Source organism: Phyllobates terribilis, unplaced genomic scaffold (assembly GCF_046119375.1).
Source record: "Phyllobates terribilis strain yellow unplaced genomic scaffold, ASM4611937v1 Scaffold_10__3_contigs__length_209671492, whole genome shotgun sequence".
NCBI lineage: Eukaryota > Metazoa > Chordata > Amphibia > Anura > Dendrobatidae > Phyllobates > Phyllobates terribilis.
The window spans coordinates 207,562,492-207,581,410 of record NW_027362770.1 but is presented as its reverse complement, the minus strand read 5'-3'; the positions used below and the strand labels follow the sequence as shown (position 1 = coordinate 207,581,410).

At 44.3% G+C, this 18,919-nt stretch overlaps 1 protein-coding gene across 2 annotated transcripts in view; it reads left to right on the top strand.

Moving 5' to 3' along the window:
* PTPRO (protein tyrosine phosphatase receptor type O) overlaps positions 1-18,919 on the top strand; it is a 621,455-nt gene that overhangs the window by 224,151 nt on the left and 378,385 nt on the right. For both annotated transcript variants that reach the window (XM_073650602.1, XM_073650601.1), the window contains exons 4-7: positions 5,626-5,778; positions 10,828-11,259; positions 14,306-14,467; positions 18,630-18,826. In XM_073650602.1, coding sequence (XP_073506703.1) covers positions 5,626-5,778; positions 10,828-11,259; positions 14,306-14,467; positions 18,630-18,826 — 944 coding nt within the window. The remainder of the gene's footprint in view (positions 1-5,625; positions 5,779-10,827; positions 11,260-14,305; positions 14,468-18,629; positions 18,827-18,919) is intronic.

Sequence of the window (18,919 nt, the reverse complement as noted above, 5' to 3'; positions counted from 1 at the left end):
GGTGGCTCCAGGAGGATATCTCCACTGACTCCTCCATAACCATTACATAAGAGGTGGCTCCAGGAGGATATCTCCACTGACTCCTCTATAACCATTACATAAGAGGCGGCTCCAGGAGGATATCTCCACTGACTCCTCCATAACCATTACATAAGAGGTGGCTCCAGGAGGATATCTCCACTGACTCCTCTATAACCATTACATAAGAGGCGGCTCCAGGAGGATATCTCCACTGACTCCTCTATAACCATTACATAAGAGGTGGCTCCAGGAGGATATCTCCACTGACTCCTCTATAACCATTACATAAGAGGTGGCTCCAGGAGGATATCTCCACTGACTCCTCCATAACCATTACATAAGAGGTGGCTCCAGGAGGATATCTCCACTGACTCCTCTATAACCATTACATAAGAGGTGGCTCCAGGAGGATATCTCCACTGACTCCTCTATAACCATTACATAAGAGGCGGCTCCAGGAGGATATCTCCACTGACTCCTCTATAACCATTACATAAGAGGTGGCTCCAGGAGGATATCTCCACTGACTCCTCTATAACCATTACATAAGAGACGGTTCCAGGAGGATATCTCCACTGACTCCTCCATAACCATTACATAAGAGGTGGCTCCAGGAGGATATCTCCACTGACTCCTCCATAACCATTACATAAGAGACGGTTCCAGGAGGATATCTCCACTGACTCCTCCATAACCATTACATAAGAGGTGGCTCCAGGAGGATATCTCCACTGACTCCTCTATAACCATTACATAAGAGGTGGCTCCAGGAGGATATCTCCACTGACTCCTCCATAACCATTACATAAGAGACGGTTCCAGGAGGATATCTCCACTGACTCCTCCATAACCATTACATAAGAGGTGGCTCCAGGAGGATATCTCCACTGACTCCTCCATAACCATTACATAAGAGACGGTTCCAAGAGGATATCTCCACTGACTCCTCCATAACCATTACATAAGAGGTGGCTCCAGGAGGATATCTCCATTGACTCCTCTATAACCATTACATAAGAGGCGGCTCCAGGAGGATATCTCCACTGACTCCTCCATAACCATTACATAAGAGGTGGCTCCAGGAGGATATCTCCACTGACTCCTCCATAACCATTACATAAGAGGTGGCTCCAGGAGGATATCTCCACTGACTCCTCTATAACCATTACATAAGAGGTGGCTCCAGGAGGATATCTCCACTGACTCCTCTATAACCATTACATAAGAGGTGGCTCCAGGAGGATATCTCCACTGACTCCTCTATAACCATTACATAAGAGGTGGCTCCAGGAGGATATCTCCACTGACTCCTCCATAACCATTACATAAGAGGTGGCTCCAGGAGGATATCTCCACTGACTCCTCTATAACCATTACATAAGAGGTGGCTCCAGGAGGATATCTCCACTGACTCCTCTATAACCATTACATAAGAGGTGGCTCCAGGAGGATATCTCCACTGACTCCTCTATAACCATTACATAAGAGGTGGCTCCAGGAGGATATCTCCACTGACTCCTCCATAACCATTACATAAGAGACGGTTCCAGGAGGATATCTCCACTGACTCCTCCATAACCATTACATAAGAGGCGGCTCCAGGAGGATATCTCCACTGACTCCTCCATAACCATTACATAAGAGGCGGCTCCAGGAGGATATCTCCACTGACTCCTCCATAACCATTACATAAGAGACGGTTCCAGGAGGATATCTCCCTCGTCTCCTCTATAACCATTACATAAGAGGCGGCTCCAGGAAGATATCTCCACTGACTCCTCTATAACCATTACATAAGAGGCGGCTCCAGGAGGATATCTCCACTGACTCCTCTATAACCATTACATAAGAGGCGGCTCCAGGAGGATATCTCCACTGACTCCTCCATAACCATTACATAAGAGGTGGCTCCAGGAGGATATCTCCACTGACTCCTCCATAACCATTACATAAGAGGCGGCTCCAGGAGGATATCTCCCTCGTCTCCTCTATAACCATTACATAAGAGGTGGCTCCAGGAGGATATCTCCACTGACTCCTCTATAACCATTACATAAGAGGTGGCTCCAGGAGGATATCTCCACTGACTCCTCTATAACCATTACATAAGAGGCGGCTCCAGGAGGATATCTCCACTGACTCCTCTATAACCATTACATAAGAGGTGGCTCCAGGAGGATATCTCCACTGACTCCTCTATAACCATTACATAAGAGACGGTTCCAGGAGGATATCTCCACTGACTCCTCTATAACCATTACATAAGAGGCGGCTCCAGGAGGATATCTCCACTGACTCCTCTATAACCATTACATAAGAGGTGGCTCCAGGAGGATATCTCCATTGACTCCTCTATAACCATTACATAAGAGGCGGCTCCAGGAGGATATCTCCACTGACTCCTCCATAACCATTACATAAGAGGTGGCTCCAGGAGGATATCTCCACTGACTCCTCCATAACCATTACATAAGAGGTGGCTCCAGGAGGATATCTCCACTGACTCCTCTATAACCATTACATAAGAGGTGGCTCCAGGAGGATATCTCCACTGACTCCTCTATAACCATTACATAAGAGGTGGCTCCAGGAGGATATCTCCACTGACTCCTCTATAACCATTACATAAGAGGTGGCTCCAGGAGGATATCTCCACTGACTCCTCCATAACCATTACATAAGAGGTGGCTCCAGGAGGATATCTCCACTGACTCCTCTATAACCATTACATAAGAGGTGGCTCCAGGAGGATATCTCCACTGACTCCTCTATAACCATTACATAAGAGGTGGCTCCAGGAGGATATCTCCACTGACTCCTCTATAACCATTACATAAGAGGTGGCTCCAGGAGGATATCTCCACTGACTCCTCCATAACCATTACATAAGAGACGGTTCCAGGAGGATATCTCCACTGACTCCTCCATAACCATTACATAAGAGGCGGCTCCAGGAGGATATCTCCACTGACTCCTCCATAACCATTACATAAGAGGCGGCTCCAGGAGGATATCTCCACTGACTCCTCCATAACCATTACATAAGAGACGGTTCCAGGAGGATATCTCCCTCGTCTCCTCTATAACCATTACATAAGAGGCGGCTCCAGGAGGATATCTCCACTGACTCCTCTATAACCATTACATAAGAGGCGGCTCCAGGAGGATATCTCCACTGACTCCTCTATAACCATTACATAAGAGGCGGCTCCAGGAGGATATCTCCACTGACTCCTCCATAACCATTACATAAGAGGTGGCTCCAGGAGGATATCTCCACTGACTCCTCCATAACCATTACATAAGAGGCGGCTCCAGGAGGATATCTCCCTCGTCTCCTCTATAACCATTACATAAGAGGTGGCTCCAGGAGGATATCTCCACTGACTCCTCTATAACCATTACATAAGAGGTGGCTCCAGGAGGATATCTCCACTGACTCCTCTATAACCATTACATAAGAGGCGGCTCCAGGAGGATATCTCCACTGACTCCTCTATAACCATTACATAAGAGGTGGCTCCAGGAGGATATCTCCACTGACTCCTCTATAACCATTACATAAGAGACGGTTCCAGGAGGATATCTCCACTGACTCCTCTATAACCATTACATAAGAGGCGGCTCCAGGAGGATATCTCCACTGACTCCTCTATAACCATTACATAAGAGGTGGCTCCAGGAGGATATCTCCACTGACTCCTCCATAACCATTACATAAGAGGTGGCTCCAGGAGGATATCTCCCTCGTCTCCTCTATAACCATTACATAAGAGACGGTTCCAGGAGGATATCTCCACTGACTCCTCCATAACCATTACATAAGAGGTGGCTCCAGGAGGATATCTCCACTGACTCCTCTATAACCATTACATAAGAGGCGGCTCCAGGAGGATATCTCCACTGACTCCTCTATAACCATTACATAAGAGGTGGCTCCAGGAGGATATCTCCACTGACTCCTCCATAACCATTACATAAGAGGTGGCTCCAGGAGGATATCTCCCTCGTCTCCTCTATAACCATTACATAAGAGACGGTTCCAGGAGGATATCTCCACTGACTCCTCCATAACCATTACATAAGAGGTGGCTCCAGGAGGATATCTCCACTGACTCCTCTATAACCATTACATAAGAGGTGGCTCCAGGAGGATATCTCCACTGACTCCTCTATAACCATTACATAAGAGGCGGCTCCAGGAGGATATCTCCACTGACTCCTCTATAACCATTACATAAGAGGTGGCTCCAGGAGGATATCTCCACTGACTCCTCTATAACCATTACATAAGAGACGGTTCCAGGAGGATATCTCCACTGACTCCTCTATAACCATTACATAAGAGGCGGCTCCAGGAGGATATCTCCACTGACTCCTCTATAACCATTACATAAGAGGTGGCTCCAGGAGGATATCTCCACTGACTCCTCCATAACCATTACATAAGAGGTGGCTCCAGGAGGATATCTCCACTGACTCCTCCATAACCATTACATAAGAGGTGGCTCCAGGAGGATATCTCCACTGACTCCTCTATAACCATTACATAAGAGACGGTTCCAGGAGGATATCTCCACTGACTCCTCCATAACCATTACATAAGAGACGGTTCCAGGAGGATATCTCCCTCGTCTCCTCTATAACCATTACATAAGAGGCGGCTCCAGGAGGATATCTCCACTGACTCCTCTATAACCATTACATAAGAGACGGTTCCAGGAGGATATCTCCACTGACTCCTCTATAACCATTACATAAGAGGCGGCTCCAGGAGGATATCTCCACTGACTCCTCCATAACCATTACATAAGAGGTGGCTCCAGGAGGATATCTCCACTGACTCCTCCATAACCATTACATAAGAGGCGGCTCCAGGAGGATATCTCCCTCGTCTCCTCTATAACCATTACATAAGAGGTGGCTCCAGGAGGATATCTCCACTGACTCCTCTATAACCATTACATAAGAGGTGGCTCCAGGAGGATATCTCCACTGACTCCTCTATAACCATTACATAAGAGGCGGCTCCAGGAGGATATCTCCCTCGTCTCCTCTATAACCATTACATAAGAGGTGGCTCCAGGAGGATATCTCCACTGACTCCTCCATAACCATTACATAAGAGGCGGCTCCAGGAGGATATCTCCACTGACTCCTCTATAACCATTGCATAAGAGGCGGCTCCAGGAGGATATCTCCACTGACTCCTCTATAACCATTGCATAAGAGGCGGCTTTACATTTCTGTCTCCCTCGACTCTTCCATGAACATGTCAACTGATCAAATGCTAAATGAAGGGACTAGGAATAAGTGGCTGTCAGGCGGCTGCCATCCACCCTGGTTCTTCTGACAGATGCTGTCATCTCTTGTTTTCTGCTCCAACCAAAGAACGCTTCCACTTCACCAAGGGCCGCTTAATAAATTAAAGTACTAGGATCAGGACTCTGCATTTAGTGAACTGATGACCACCATTGGCCAATCTGTTCTACTGAGCACGGGGTCTTCATGTCATGGATTTAGGGCTCCAGAACCTTCTCTTTCCATCCTACATGGAGACAACAGAAATCTTTACTTTACATTAACAATTTGTATAATTCACAGATTTCTTCAAGGGCAGGACTGTGTTCAATCACTGGCTGCCGGGGACCTGTTACCGTGACCTCACCCTCCAGCTCGTATCGGAAGCCTCCTTTAACAAAAGCACCTTAGTGGAAAGCAGTGGAGTGGGGCACCCGCCACAGCAGCACAGGACGGGTGAGTGGCAAGCGTTCCTTATAAGATGGTCACTGATCCACTGTATTATTACTGTTTGCATAAATGTATTTACCGTATACACCACAGAGCCCTATGTTACACTATATACACTATATTATCACTGTATACATCAGTGCACGAGCAGGGAACACCAAGCAGTGGTAGAAGGCCTTGGAGGTTGCAATAGGAGATCTGGAGAGGAATGGGAACAGTCTGGGTAAGACAGTTGAGGAGCTGGAGACTGGAACTAGACAACAGCTAACCATGAATTTTTGGTGGTCAACCATTGTTCGAGAATGTAAGGAATATGTAATTGCTTCTGAAATCGGTGCCTGAGCTAAAGAACCTGGAGCCCGTCCTGCAGGACTTGTTAAACTTCTCTTCGAGGCCCCTGATCTCCATGGACTTCATTACTGACCTTGCATTCTCTGACAGAAAGCTGCTATGTGGGTGGTGGTGGACAGGTTCAGTAAAACGTGTCATTTCATCCCACTGTCTGGGTCACCTAATACTCAAACCTTAAGTAAATGATTCATGGAACACATTGTGTGTTTACACAGGATTCTCCAGATCATATCATTTCTGACTGGCGGACTCAATTTGTTTCAACATTCTGGAGGGCATTTTATACCAAGATCAATGTAGAATTGTCCTTCTCATCTGCCGACCACCCAGAGATGAATGATCAGACTGAATGTGCCAACCGGGCACTCAAACAATGTCTTTGGCCTTTGGCCAAATTTGCCATAATATTGAGAATCTCGTAAGACTTCTCCATTTTTCTGCAACTTGGGTATCACCTGGTTCCTTTTCGGACTCCAAATTGGACACCCCTAAGCCCAGTAAATTCATGGACAAATTAAAGGAAATCTGTCAGCAGGTGATTTTATCAAAATGACAGCAAACAGCCCAGTAAGCTGCCAGAGGCAGCAAAACAACCCCAAAACATATTTGAGCCTCCACCATATTTGACTTTAGGTAATGTGTTCTTCTCTATGTAGGCCTCATTCCGTTTTCAGTAAACAGTACAATGATGTGCTTTACAAAAAACCTCTAGCCAGGTCTCATTTGTCCACAAGACTCTTTCCCAGAAAAATTTTGTCTTACTCACATTTTGGCAACCTACAGTCTAACTTTTTTATGTCTGTGTCAGCAGTGGGGTCCTCTGGGATCTCCTGGCATAGCTTTTCATTTCATGTGTATGGATAGTTGGCACTGACACTGATGCTCCCTGAGCCTGCAGGACAGTTTGAATTTTTTTGAAACTTTATTGGGGCTGCTTATCCACCATTCAGACTATCCTGCATTGCAACCTTTCATCACTTTTTCTCTGCTGTCCACATCCAGGGAGATTAGCTACAACGCCTTGGGTTGTAAACTTCTTGATTATGTTGCGCACCATGGACAAAGGAACCGCAAGATCTCTGGAGATGAACTTGTAACCTTGAGATTATTGATATTGTTCAACAATTTTGGTTCCCAAGTCCTCAGACAGTTCTCTTCTCCTCTTTCTGTTCTCCATGCTTAGTGTGGCACACACAGACACACAATGCAAAGATTGAGGCTACCTCTCCCCTTATTATCTGGCTTCAGGTGTGATTTTCATATTGCTCACACCTGTTACTTGCCACTGGTGAGTGTGAACGAGCATCACATGCTGGAAACAAAGTTGTTTATCCACAATTTTACAAAGGTGCGAACAATTTTGTCCGGACCATTTTTGGGGTTTTGTGTGTAATTATGTCCAATTTGCTTTTTTTGTTTTTTTGTGTTGTTCCGATATATGAAGAGGAAATAAATATGTGTATAACAAGTCAAATGTAATTGCAATAATGTTCTGTGAGAAATACTTCATTTTCTGGGACAATTTTGAGGGTGTCAACACTTTCGGCCATTACTGTACTAATAATGCAAACACCTTAGGTGGTTTCATCAATCTTTCCCTGAAAAACATTGTCTTAAGGGTCCAAAGGCCCCTCCTAGAATGCTGGGGTACTGTCTTATCCGGGTTACGTTACTGCGGTCACTGCGGGACGTCGGCAGCGTGTGGCAGTTTAGCTCTTCGATTGCTGAGACTAGTTGTCCCTTTCTGTCCACCTGTGTTTTGCTGCAGTGAGCTGGTATGTAATCAGCGCTCTGCTGGAAGCGATGGGCGACTCCTTTTATATAAACCCCTGCAGACAGTCTGTGGTCGCCAATTATTAGGTCACCTAGACCAGGTCAATCAAATACTTAGCTCCTGAGTGCTATCCTTTATATCCTGTTGTCTGACCTTGACTTGTATTTCGACCACCCGTTTGCCTTCTCATTTTGTCCCTGTTGTGACTTCTTGGTTTTGACCTCGCTTGACGCCCATCCTGCCTCTGGTTCGCTCTTTCGGATGGCAGCCCTACCATGGAAGCATTCCAGAGGACCCCATTGTAACACCAGATCCCTGAACAGTGGTTAAAGGGTGAAGGTCTGGAATCTGCTAGATGGAGTGGCTTGTACCAAGTCTGTCTGAGACAGACCTTTTTATCCTGTGGCCTCCGACATAACCGCCATGTGCCAATGGTCAACACCAGATAACATACAATGGTGGTATCTGTCGTTGAGGGGGGTAAATAAGATTTGTGTAGAAACAAAAGTTCTGTCATTTTGTTATTTGCTGTGGGAGAGACCTGTAATGGAGATTCTAGGGCCTCCTCCCAGTCCTCTGCACTCAGCTGTGGGATCGGAGTCTTCTTCATCTCTCCAGCTTTGTGGAAGTATATATGTATATACAGTGCTGGCCAAAAGTATTGGCACCCCTGCAATTCTGTCAGATAATACTCCGTTTCTTGCAATCACAAATTCTTTGGTCTTATTATCTTCATTTAATTTGCTTGCAAGGAAAAAACACAAAAGAGAATGAAGCAAAAATCAAATCATTGATCATTTCACACAAAACTCCAAAAATGGGCCGGACAAAAGTATTGGCACCCTCAGCCTAATACTTGGTTGCACAACCTTTAGCCAAAATAACTGGGAACAACCGCTTCCGGTAACCATCAATGAGTTTCTTCCAATGCTCTGCTGGAATTGTAGACCATTCTTCTTTGGCAAACTGCTCCAGGTCCCTGATATTTGAAGGGTGCCTTCTCCAAACTGCCATTTTGAGATCTCTCCACAGGTGTTCTATGGGATTTAGGTCTGGACTCATTGCTGGCCACCTTAGAAGTCTCCAGTGCTTTCTCTCAAACCATTTTATAGTGCTTTTGGAAGTGTGTTTTGGGTCATTGTCCTGCTGGAAGACTGATGACCTCTGAGGGAGACCCAGCTTTCTCACACTGGGCCCTACATTATGCTGCAAAATTTGTTGGTAGTCTTCAGACTTCATAATGCCATGCACACGGTCAAGCAGTCCAGTGCCAGAGGCAGTAAAGCAACCCCAAAACATCAGGGAACCTCCGCCGTGTTTGACTGTAGGGACCGTGTTCTTTTCTTTGAATGCCTCTTTTTTTTTCCTGTACACTCTATGTTGATGCTTTTTCCCAAAAAGCTCTACTTTTGTCTCATCTGACCAGAGAACATTCTTCCAAAACGTTTTAGGCTTTCTCAGGTAAGTTTTGGCAAACTCCAGCCTGGCTTTTTTATGTCTCGGGGTAAGAAGTGGGGTCTTCCTGGGTATCCTACCATACAGTCCGTTTTGATTCAGACGCCGACGGATAGTACGGGGTGACACTGTTGTGCCCTCGGACTGCAGGGCAGCTTGAACTTGTTTGGATGTTAGTCGAGGTTCTTTATCCACCATCTGCACAATCTTGCGTTGAAATCTCTCGTCAATTTTTCTTTTCCGTCCACATCTAGGGAGGTTAGCCACAGTGCCATGGGCTTTACACTTCTTGATGACACTGCGCACGGAAGACACAGGAACATTCAGGTCTTTGGAGATGGACTTGTAGCCTTGAGATTGCTCATGCTTCCTCACAATTTGGTTTCTCAAGTCCTCAGACAGTTCTTTGGTCTTCTTTCTTTTCTCCATGCTCAATGTGGTACACACAAGGACACAGGACAGAGGTTGAGTCAACTTTAATCCATGTTAACTGGCTGCAAGTGTGATTTAGTTATTGCCAACACCTGTTAGGTGCCACAGGTAAGTTACAGGTGCTGTTAATTACACAAATTAGAGAAGCATCACATGATTTTTCAAAGGGTGCCAATACTTTTGTCCACCCCCTTTTTTAGGTTTGGTGTGGAATTATATCCAATTTGGCTTTAGGACAATTCTTTTTGTGTTTTTTTCATTGAAGACAAATTAAATGAAGAGAATAAGACCAAAGAATTTGTGATTGCAATCATTTTCAGGAAGAAACTGAGTATTATCTGACAGAATTGCAGGGGTGCCAATACTTTTGGCCAGCACTGTATGTGCATTCAGTAGGTGAGTATACAGTGCAGATAGAAAGCCGGTAAGACTATTGAGCACTCCTATTCGTGGGAAATGGGAGATGGGACTAACAATATTGGGGAACTTTCTGTGAAGGACATGACGCCAGATGTTCTACATCATTCAGTATTGGGCTGGACGTTATACATTCAGGAGCCATGCGGCTGGGCTTTATACACCGGGGGCCACAATGCCAGATGTGATACACCACAGGCTATGGGGTTGGATGTTATACACCGGGGCCAGATGTGATACACCGCAGGTTATGGGGTTGACTGTTATACAACAGAGACTATTGGGCCAAACGTTAAGACTAGACTAGAAGCAATGGGATGAAACTAAATGGGAGGAGACACAGATTAGATATTAGAAAAAACTTTTTGACAGTTAGGGTGATTAATGAGTGGAACAGGCTGCCACGAGAGGTGGTGAGTTCCCCTTCAATGGACGTCTTCAAACAGAGGCTGGACAGACATCTGTCTGAGATGATCTAGTGAATCCTGCTTTGAGCAGGGGGTTGGACCAGATGACCCAGGAGGTCCCTTCCAACTCTACCATTCTATGATTCTATGATTCTATGTTACACACCACGGGCCATGGAGCTAAAGAAGAAACCTGAACTTTTTTTCTTTTGTCTTTAGCTCCTTTTCCACCAAGAAACATCTCCATACAAGTTATACTACTAAACCAGACCAACACGGTGGAGCCGATGACAGGTGCCCCTCGATCCGAATATTCTGGATTTTATCCCATCACGGAGAAAGTCGAGATGCTGGAGGACCAGTTTGAGAGCTCAGCAGTCAGTCCATCCCATAACTGGAGTGACTATAAAGTATCAGACCTTGTGACCACATCAACACCATATTGGTGGGAGAATGAAAATGTGACAGCAGACAATGAGGGCTTCGTAAACGAGATAGCACCCAACTATGACAACCAGACCCTAATGATTTCTTCATCTGAAGATGCCTTGTGGCCCATGACCCTTCCCAGATTCAGACTTGTCATCAGTTGGTTTCCTCCAAAGCCACCGACTGCCTTTGATGGTTTCAATATCTACATCCAGAGGGACGGTATGAAGCATGCTTTGATATAGAAAAAAATCCATGCAATCCAAACCAATATCTTTACCATGGCAGAACACACAGAAGAGGGCCCCTGTGCCCCATAGCATATGGGCATTTACAGTCCAATAGCTCATCATAAAGCACCTCTATTAATGTTGGGCACAGATGCAGCTTGCTGCTTTGAAAGGTTGAAGTGGAGAAGTTTACTTCTTGGGCCATTGTGCTGCTGCACAGATGACACCAATGAAGTATGTGCCCTGATCTTGCACACCGAGAATCCCATTCATAGAATAATGTTCTTGGCTGGTACATTGATGATCTGTTACTACTATGGGCCCTTTATGGCTGGTACATTGATGATCTGTTACTACTATGGGCCCTTTATGGCTGGTACATTGGTGATCTGTTACTACTATGGGCCCTTTATGGCTGGTACATTGGTGATCTGTTACTACTATGGGCCCTTTGTGGCTGGTACATTGGTGATCTGTTACTACTATGGGCCCTTTATGGCTGCTACATTGGTGATCTGTTACTACTATGGGCCCTTTATGGCTGCTACTTTGGTGATCTGTTACTACTATGGGCCCTTTGTGGCTGGTACATTGGTGATCTGTTACTACTATGGGCCCTTTATGGCTGCTACATTGGTGATCTGTTATTACTATGGGCCCTTTATGGCTGCTACATTGGTGATCTGTTACTACTATGGGCCCTTTATGGCTGCTACATTGGTGATCTGTTACTACTATGGGCCCTTTATGGCTGGTACATTGGTGATCTGTTACTACTATGGGCCCTTTGTGGCTGGTACATTGGTGATCTGTTACTACTATGGGCCCTTTATGGCTGCTACATTGGTGATCTGTTACTACTATGGGCCCTTTATGGCTGGTACATTGGTGATATGTTACTACTATGGGCCCTTTATGGCTGGTGCATTGGTGATCTGTTACTACTATGGACCTTTTATGGCTGGTACATTGTTGATCTGTTAGTACTATGGGCCTCTTATGGCTCGTACATTGGTGATCTGTTAGTACTATGGACCTTTTATGGCTGGTACATTGATGATCTGTTAGTACTATGGGCCCTTTATGGCTGATACATTGGTGATCTGTTAGTACTATTGGTATTTTATGGCTGGTACATTGTTGATCTGTTACTACTATGGGCCTTTTATGGCTAGTACATTGGTGATCTGTTACTACTATGGGCCCTTTATGGCTAGTACATTGGTGATCTGTTACTACTATGGGCCCTTTATGGCTAGTACATTGGTGATCTGTTACTACTATGGGCCTTTTATGGCTCGTACATTGGTGATCTGTTACTACTATGGGCCCTTTATGGCTGGTACATTGGTGATCTGTTACTACTATGGGCCCTTTATGGTTGGTACATTGGTGATCTGTTACTAGTATGGACCTTTTATGGCTGGTACATTGGTGATCTGTTAGTACTATGGGCCTCTTATGGCTGGTACATTGGTGATATGTTAGTACTATGATCCCTTTATGGCTGGTACATTGGTGATCTGTTAGTACTATGGTCCCTTTATGGCTGATACATTGGTGATATGTTAGTACTAGTGATGAGCGAGCATGTTTTGTTAACCCTTTCGCCGAGTATGCTCGGGCCGAGCACCAAGTAGTTACAGCTGCTCGGTGTTGTTTGAATCACTCCCATGTGCATGATTTGCAACTGTTTGACAACTTTAATACATGTGAGGAATGTGTAAGATATAGACATTCCTCACATGTATTAAAGTTGTCAAACAGTCGCAAATCATGCACACGGGAGTGATTCAAACATATCACCGAGCAGCTGTAACTACTCGGTGCTCGCCCGAGCATACTCGGCGAAAGGGTTAACAAAACATACTCGCTCATCACTAGTAAGTACTATGGTCCCTTAATGGCTGGTACATTGGTGATCTGTTAGTACTATGGGCCTTTTATGGCTGGTACATTGGTGATATGTTAGTACTATGAGCCTTTTATGGCTGGTACATTGGTGATATGTTAGTACTATGGTCCCTTTATGGCTGGTACATTGATGATGTGTTAGTACTATGGGCCTTTTATGGCTGGCATATTGATAATGTGTTAGTACTATGAGCCTTTTATGGCTGGTACATTGGTGATCTGTTAGTACTATGGTCCCTTTATGGCTGGTGCATTGATGATGTGTTAGTACTATGGTCCCTTTATGGCTGGTACATTGGTGATCTGTTAGTACTATGGTCCCTTTATGGCTGGTACATTGATGATGTGTTAGTACTATGGGCCTTTTATGGCTGGTACATTGGTGATCTGTTAGTACTATGAGCCTTTTATGGCTGGTACATTGGTGATCTGTTAGTACTATGGTCCCTTTATGGCTGGTGCATTGATGATGTGTTAGTACTATGGTCCCTTTATGGCTGGTACATTGATGATGTGTTAGTACTATGGGCCTTTTGTGGCTGGTACATTGATGATGTGTTAGTACTATGGGCCTTTTGTGGCTGGTACATTGATGATGTGTTAGTACTATGGGCCTTTTATGACTGGTACATTAGTGATATGTTAGTACTATGAGCCTTTTATGGCTGGTACATTGATGATGTGTTAGTACTATGGGCCTTTTGTGGCTGGTACATTGATGATGTGTTAGTACTATGGGCCTTTTATGACTGGTACATTAGTGATATGTTAGTACTATGAGCCTTTTGTGGCTGGTACATTGATGATGTGTTAGTACTATGGGCCTTTTATGACTGGTACATTAGTGATATGTTAGTACTATGAGCCTTTTATGGCTGGTACATTTATGATGTGTTAGTACTATGAGCCTTTTATGGCTGGTACATTAGTGATATGTTAGTACTATGGGCCTTTTGTGGCTGGTACATTGATGATCTGATAGTACTATGGGCCTTTTATGACTGGTACATTAGTGATATGTTAGTACTATGAGCCTTTTATGGCTGGTACATTGATGATGTGTTAGTACTATGAGCCTTTTATGGCTGGCATATTTACAACTATTTCTGCTCTCCCTAATCTAGAAAACATGACAGAAGTTTCGACAGTCAGTGAGGACACTCATGAGTTTATAACAGTGCTGAAGGAAGCTGGGAAATACAAGCTAACGATAAAGTCCTTCAGCTCATCTGGGTCCTGTCTTGCTCGAGAGAGTGATGACTCTACAGCTGTGAGTTTTTATATCAGTAAGTGATCTTCTTTGTCCAATTACTGCATGTTCACCTCTTGGTTCATATAGAAATCATCATGAAGGTTTACTAAGTAATTGCATTGAGTATGGAAGACCTTGGATAAGAACTAGAGGGCTAGTAATACAGTGAAGGGAGGTTCTGGATCGGGGTGTGGATTCGGCAAGACAGATTTTCGCATTGTTTCCTGAAACATTAGTTATTTGACAAGGGTTAGAAGTGAATGTGTTGCTTTAGCTGAGATTGGATAAGGAGCTGTTGGGATGAAAAGAATTGTGGAATTTGGGTTTATTTGCAGATTAGGGTGCATAGGTTTAGGGTTAGATATTGGGTTATGTGGGGAGGAGTCATGGGCTTTGATGATGATGGAAAAAGGTTAGGAAGCATTGGTTTATCTTATGGCATAGGATGCCTGGGGTTAGGGTTTAGGTGGGATTGGGTTAGGCTGGGGATTAGGAGGTATTGTGTTAACCTATGGATTATGGTTAGGTGGCATTGTGTAAGGCTATGTATTCAGGAACATTGGTTTAGGTTATAGTTTAGGCTGTGGGTTAGGATGCATTTGGTTAGGCTGTTCTGGGTTAACCTATGGATTATGGTTAGGTGGCATTGTGTAAGGCTATGTGTTAGGGAATATTGGTTTAGGTTATAGTTTAGGCTGTGGGTTAGGAGGCATTTGGTTAGGCCTTTCTGGGTTAACCTATGGATTATGGTTAGGTGGCATTGTGTAAGGCTATGTGTTAGGGAATATTGGTTTAGGTTATAGTTTAGGCTGTGGGTTAGAAAGCATTTGGTTAGGCCTTTCTGGGTTAACCTATGGATTATGGTTAGGTGGCATTGTGTAAGGCTATGTGTTAGGGAATATTGGTTTAGGTTATAGTTTAGGCTGTGGGTTAGGAGGCATTTGGTTAGGCCTTTCTGGGTTAACCTATGGATTATGGTTAGGTGGCATTGTGTAAGGCTATGTGTTAGGGAACATTGGTTTAGGTTATAGTTTAGGCTGTGGGTTAGGAGGCATTTGGTTAGGCCGTTCTGGGTTAACCTATGAATTATGGTTAGGTGACATTGTGTAAGGCTATGGGTTATGCAACACTGGGATAAGCTGTGGATTTAGGAGACATGGGGTTAGTACTCAGGCTGAGTTTGGAGGGTTTGACTTTCGTGGGTTATATTAATTTATTATAACACCTACACTGCTCTTGGCCAGGAAAGGCCTTAAAGATGGAGAATAATGACTCGGCCACGTCCTCACCAGACCTAAACCCTAGTGAGAACTTGTGGCCCTTCTTACATGGAGATTTCCTGTGAAGGAGAACAGTCGCCTTTCTGAACTGTGTATGGGAGGCTGGTGATGCCCAAAAATTTGATTGTCAACAGGTTACTTAGCTGACAAGCTTCATGGATGGAGCTTATGACTCTTAATGAAAAGAATGGAGCCCATATTACTATATTGGTCACTGATATATTTTGTGGAAACGTCAGAAATGTTTTTTGTCCATTTTGAGCAGTTTGTTACTTATTCTCACTGTAAGGGCTCATACTCATCTGCGTTTACAATGGACGAGTGCAGTCAGATAAAAAATCAGATTGCATTCTGACTAATATTCATCAATGATTCTACGTTCATCTGCAATTTTTTTTCTCAGCTCTGATTGGACTGCGAAAAAAAATCCCAGCATGCTGTGAGTGGTCGCGTAAATCGGACGAGACTCGGCAATGGGTGGGTCAACTCAATGGGTACGATAAAAAAATCGCACAGCATACGGACCATGCATGTGCCTTGTGATTTTTACCCACCCATCTCATAGGAAACCCGAAATTTCATCAGCTGAATACAGTCACAACCGTCAGAATAGAATAGATATAAATAGAATAAAAGAAATAATGGCGTGGGGTCCCCTACATTATTCTTAACCAGCTGAGGGAAAGCAGACAGCTGTGGGCTGCTGTTTATAGCCTGGGAAGAGGGTAATAAACATGGATCTTCTCAGGCTATTAATATCAAAAATTCACGGACTGAGGTGGACTTGCTCCATTAAAATACAACTTTTATTCATTTTCTGTAAAATATACATTGATATCCATCGTACTTTTTGCAGTCTTATCAGGTCTGATCGAATAATCCGTCAGACCAAGATACTAAGCTAACATGCTTATTTGACCATACAAAACTATTAGTGGGTATATCCCTTTAATGTACAATGATATTCAGCTAATTGCGCTACACCAGGTCATTAGTTACTTTGATAACTATTATTTATTGATATTCTATACAGTATCTTATGATTGCACTTTACCCTTAAAGCCTACTATTCCTTCACACCACTCTGTGTTGCACGGTACTTTGAGCAGACTGCTCGATTAACCACTCTTAATCCAGACTTTCTCTTACTATATGAAGCCAAATCTATCAGCTGCCTCCATATACACACAGTGGTCTTTTAGGATTCCAGACTCTCTGCCCTCAATTCATTATTCAGCAGTTATCAGGGGTGTGGGATAGTATCAAGCTATAATCCCACACACCGCTACCCTCTAATGTCCACCTCGACGCGTTTCACCCAGTGTTTAGATGGCCACATCAGGAGGTTTGTTTCATTTTTAAATAGGGTGTCTGTGCTCTCTTTCTGGTCACAAGCATAGGAGTTCAATCCCGGCATTGATGCTCGCCCAGGCTATTAATATCAGCTCACAGCTGTCTATTTAGCCTTTACTGGTTATTAATAAGGGTGGACCCCACACAAAAAATGACTTTGGGTCCTTCCTATTTTTAATAACCAACAAAGGCTAGGCAGACAACTGCAGACTGATATTAATAGGCTAGGAAGGGGCCATGGATATTGGCCCCCTCCCAGACTAAGACAATCAGCCCTCAACCACCCCAGAAATGGCACATCCATCAGATGTGCCAATTCTGGTGCTTAGCCTCCGCTCTTCCCACTTCCCCTGGTGCGGTGGCCAGTAGGGTAATAGTTGATGGGTTGATGTCAGCTGTTTTATGGCTGCTGACATCAAGCCCAGGGGTTAGTAATGGAGAGGTGTCTATAAGACACCCTTATTACTAGCCCCATAGCCAAAAGTAATAAAGACACAGACAGAGTAAAGTCCTTTATTGGAAAAAAATCACTCACCACCCTCTTTACCCACTTATTAATGTAAAATTAAAAATAATAAAAAGCCATATTCCTCACCTGTTCGCCAATAATGCATATGTCCCGCGACGAACCCAACTCAGCTACATCTGGATGCATTGCTGAATGGTGGCATGATGCGACCGTTCCGCCTGGCATCAAGGAGACACTGAGCTACATATGCGAGCGCAGCATCTGTGCCGAGTGGTGACGTCAATAAGGTGAGCGGAGTTCATAGCCAATGAACTCCGGCCACCTTAGTGACTTCAGCGCTCACGGCGTCATAACTTCTGTGGGCTCCACCCGTATTAATAACCAGGAAAGGGTAAATACACAGCTGTGAGCTGATATTATTAGCCTGGGAAGATCCATGTTTATTACCCTCTTCCCAGACTATAAACATCAGCCCCCAGCTGTCCGCTTTCCCTCAGCTGGTTAACAAAAATATGGGAAGCAAACGCCATTTTTTTCTTTAAATTATTTATTTATGGCTTAAATACATGTACAGTAAGCTACAAAGCACTGATTATAAGATTGCTCACATATTTCTTACTATTTAAGCTTCTTTACTTAGAAAGCTATCCTTAAATGACAGAGGATTACTATATGTAAAAGCTAATGTTAAAGACGCATTGCATACGGATGGCATACTGATGCTTTTTGGTAAAAATCGTGTTCCTCTCGCACGACACTCGCCCAACTTTCCCGGAACAACATCGGACTGATTTTATAAACGCAGATGAGTGTGAACGCTAACAAAGAAGCAAGTGGATGGAAAATGTATGGAATATCTCTGTGCAGAATTATTAGGCAACTAAGACAAAACCGCACTTTTACTTTCTTACATATTCAGGTTTATTAACCTTTTAGATTGACCCATGACACTGTAGTTGTTCAATAATAAAAATAATCAGCGAAAATACACATTGTCTAATCATTGTGCCCGCGGTGTAGCGGGATCGTCAGTACTTCTGCTGTATTTTTTATTTTTTGGGGATTTTTTTCCTAAAGATTTCTTCATGAATTAGGTCCTGAAGGGAAGTGGTTTGAAGAACTGACGGAGCGAGCCGTGAATGTGACGGTGAACGCCCTCAACTCTACCGCCGCGCTGGTTACGTGGATGTCATTCCCGGGGAGCAGCAAAGAATTCATTGTGTCTGTAAAATCCCAAACTTGTCAGAAGCAGAAGGAGAGACAGCAACTGGAGAAGCTGTACTGTGAGGAGGTGACGTGCCCCCATCCTACACCCCCTGTATACAGGAGCCCACCACAGGGGAGGGTCAGGAGGATATCCACAAGCATGGGATTACAAGGCAAC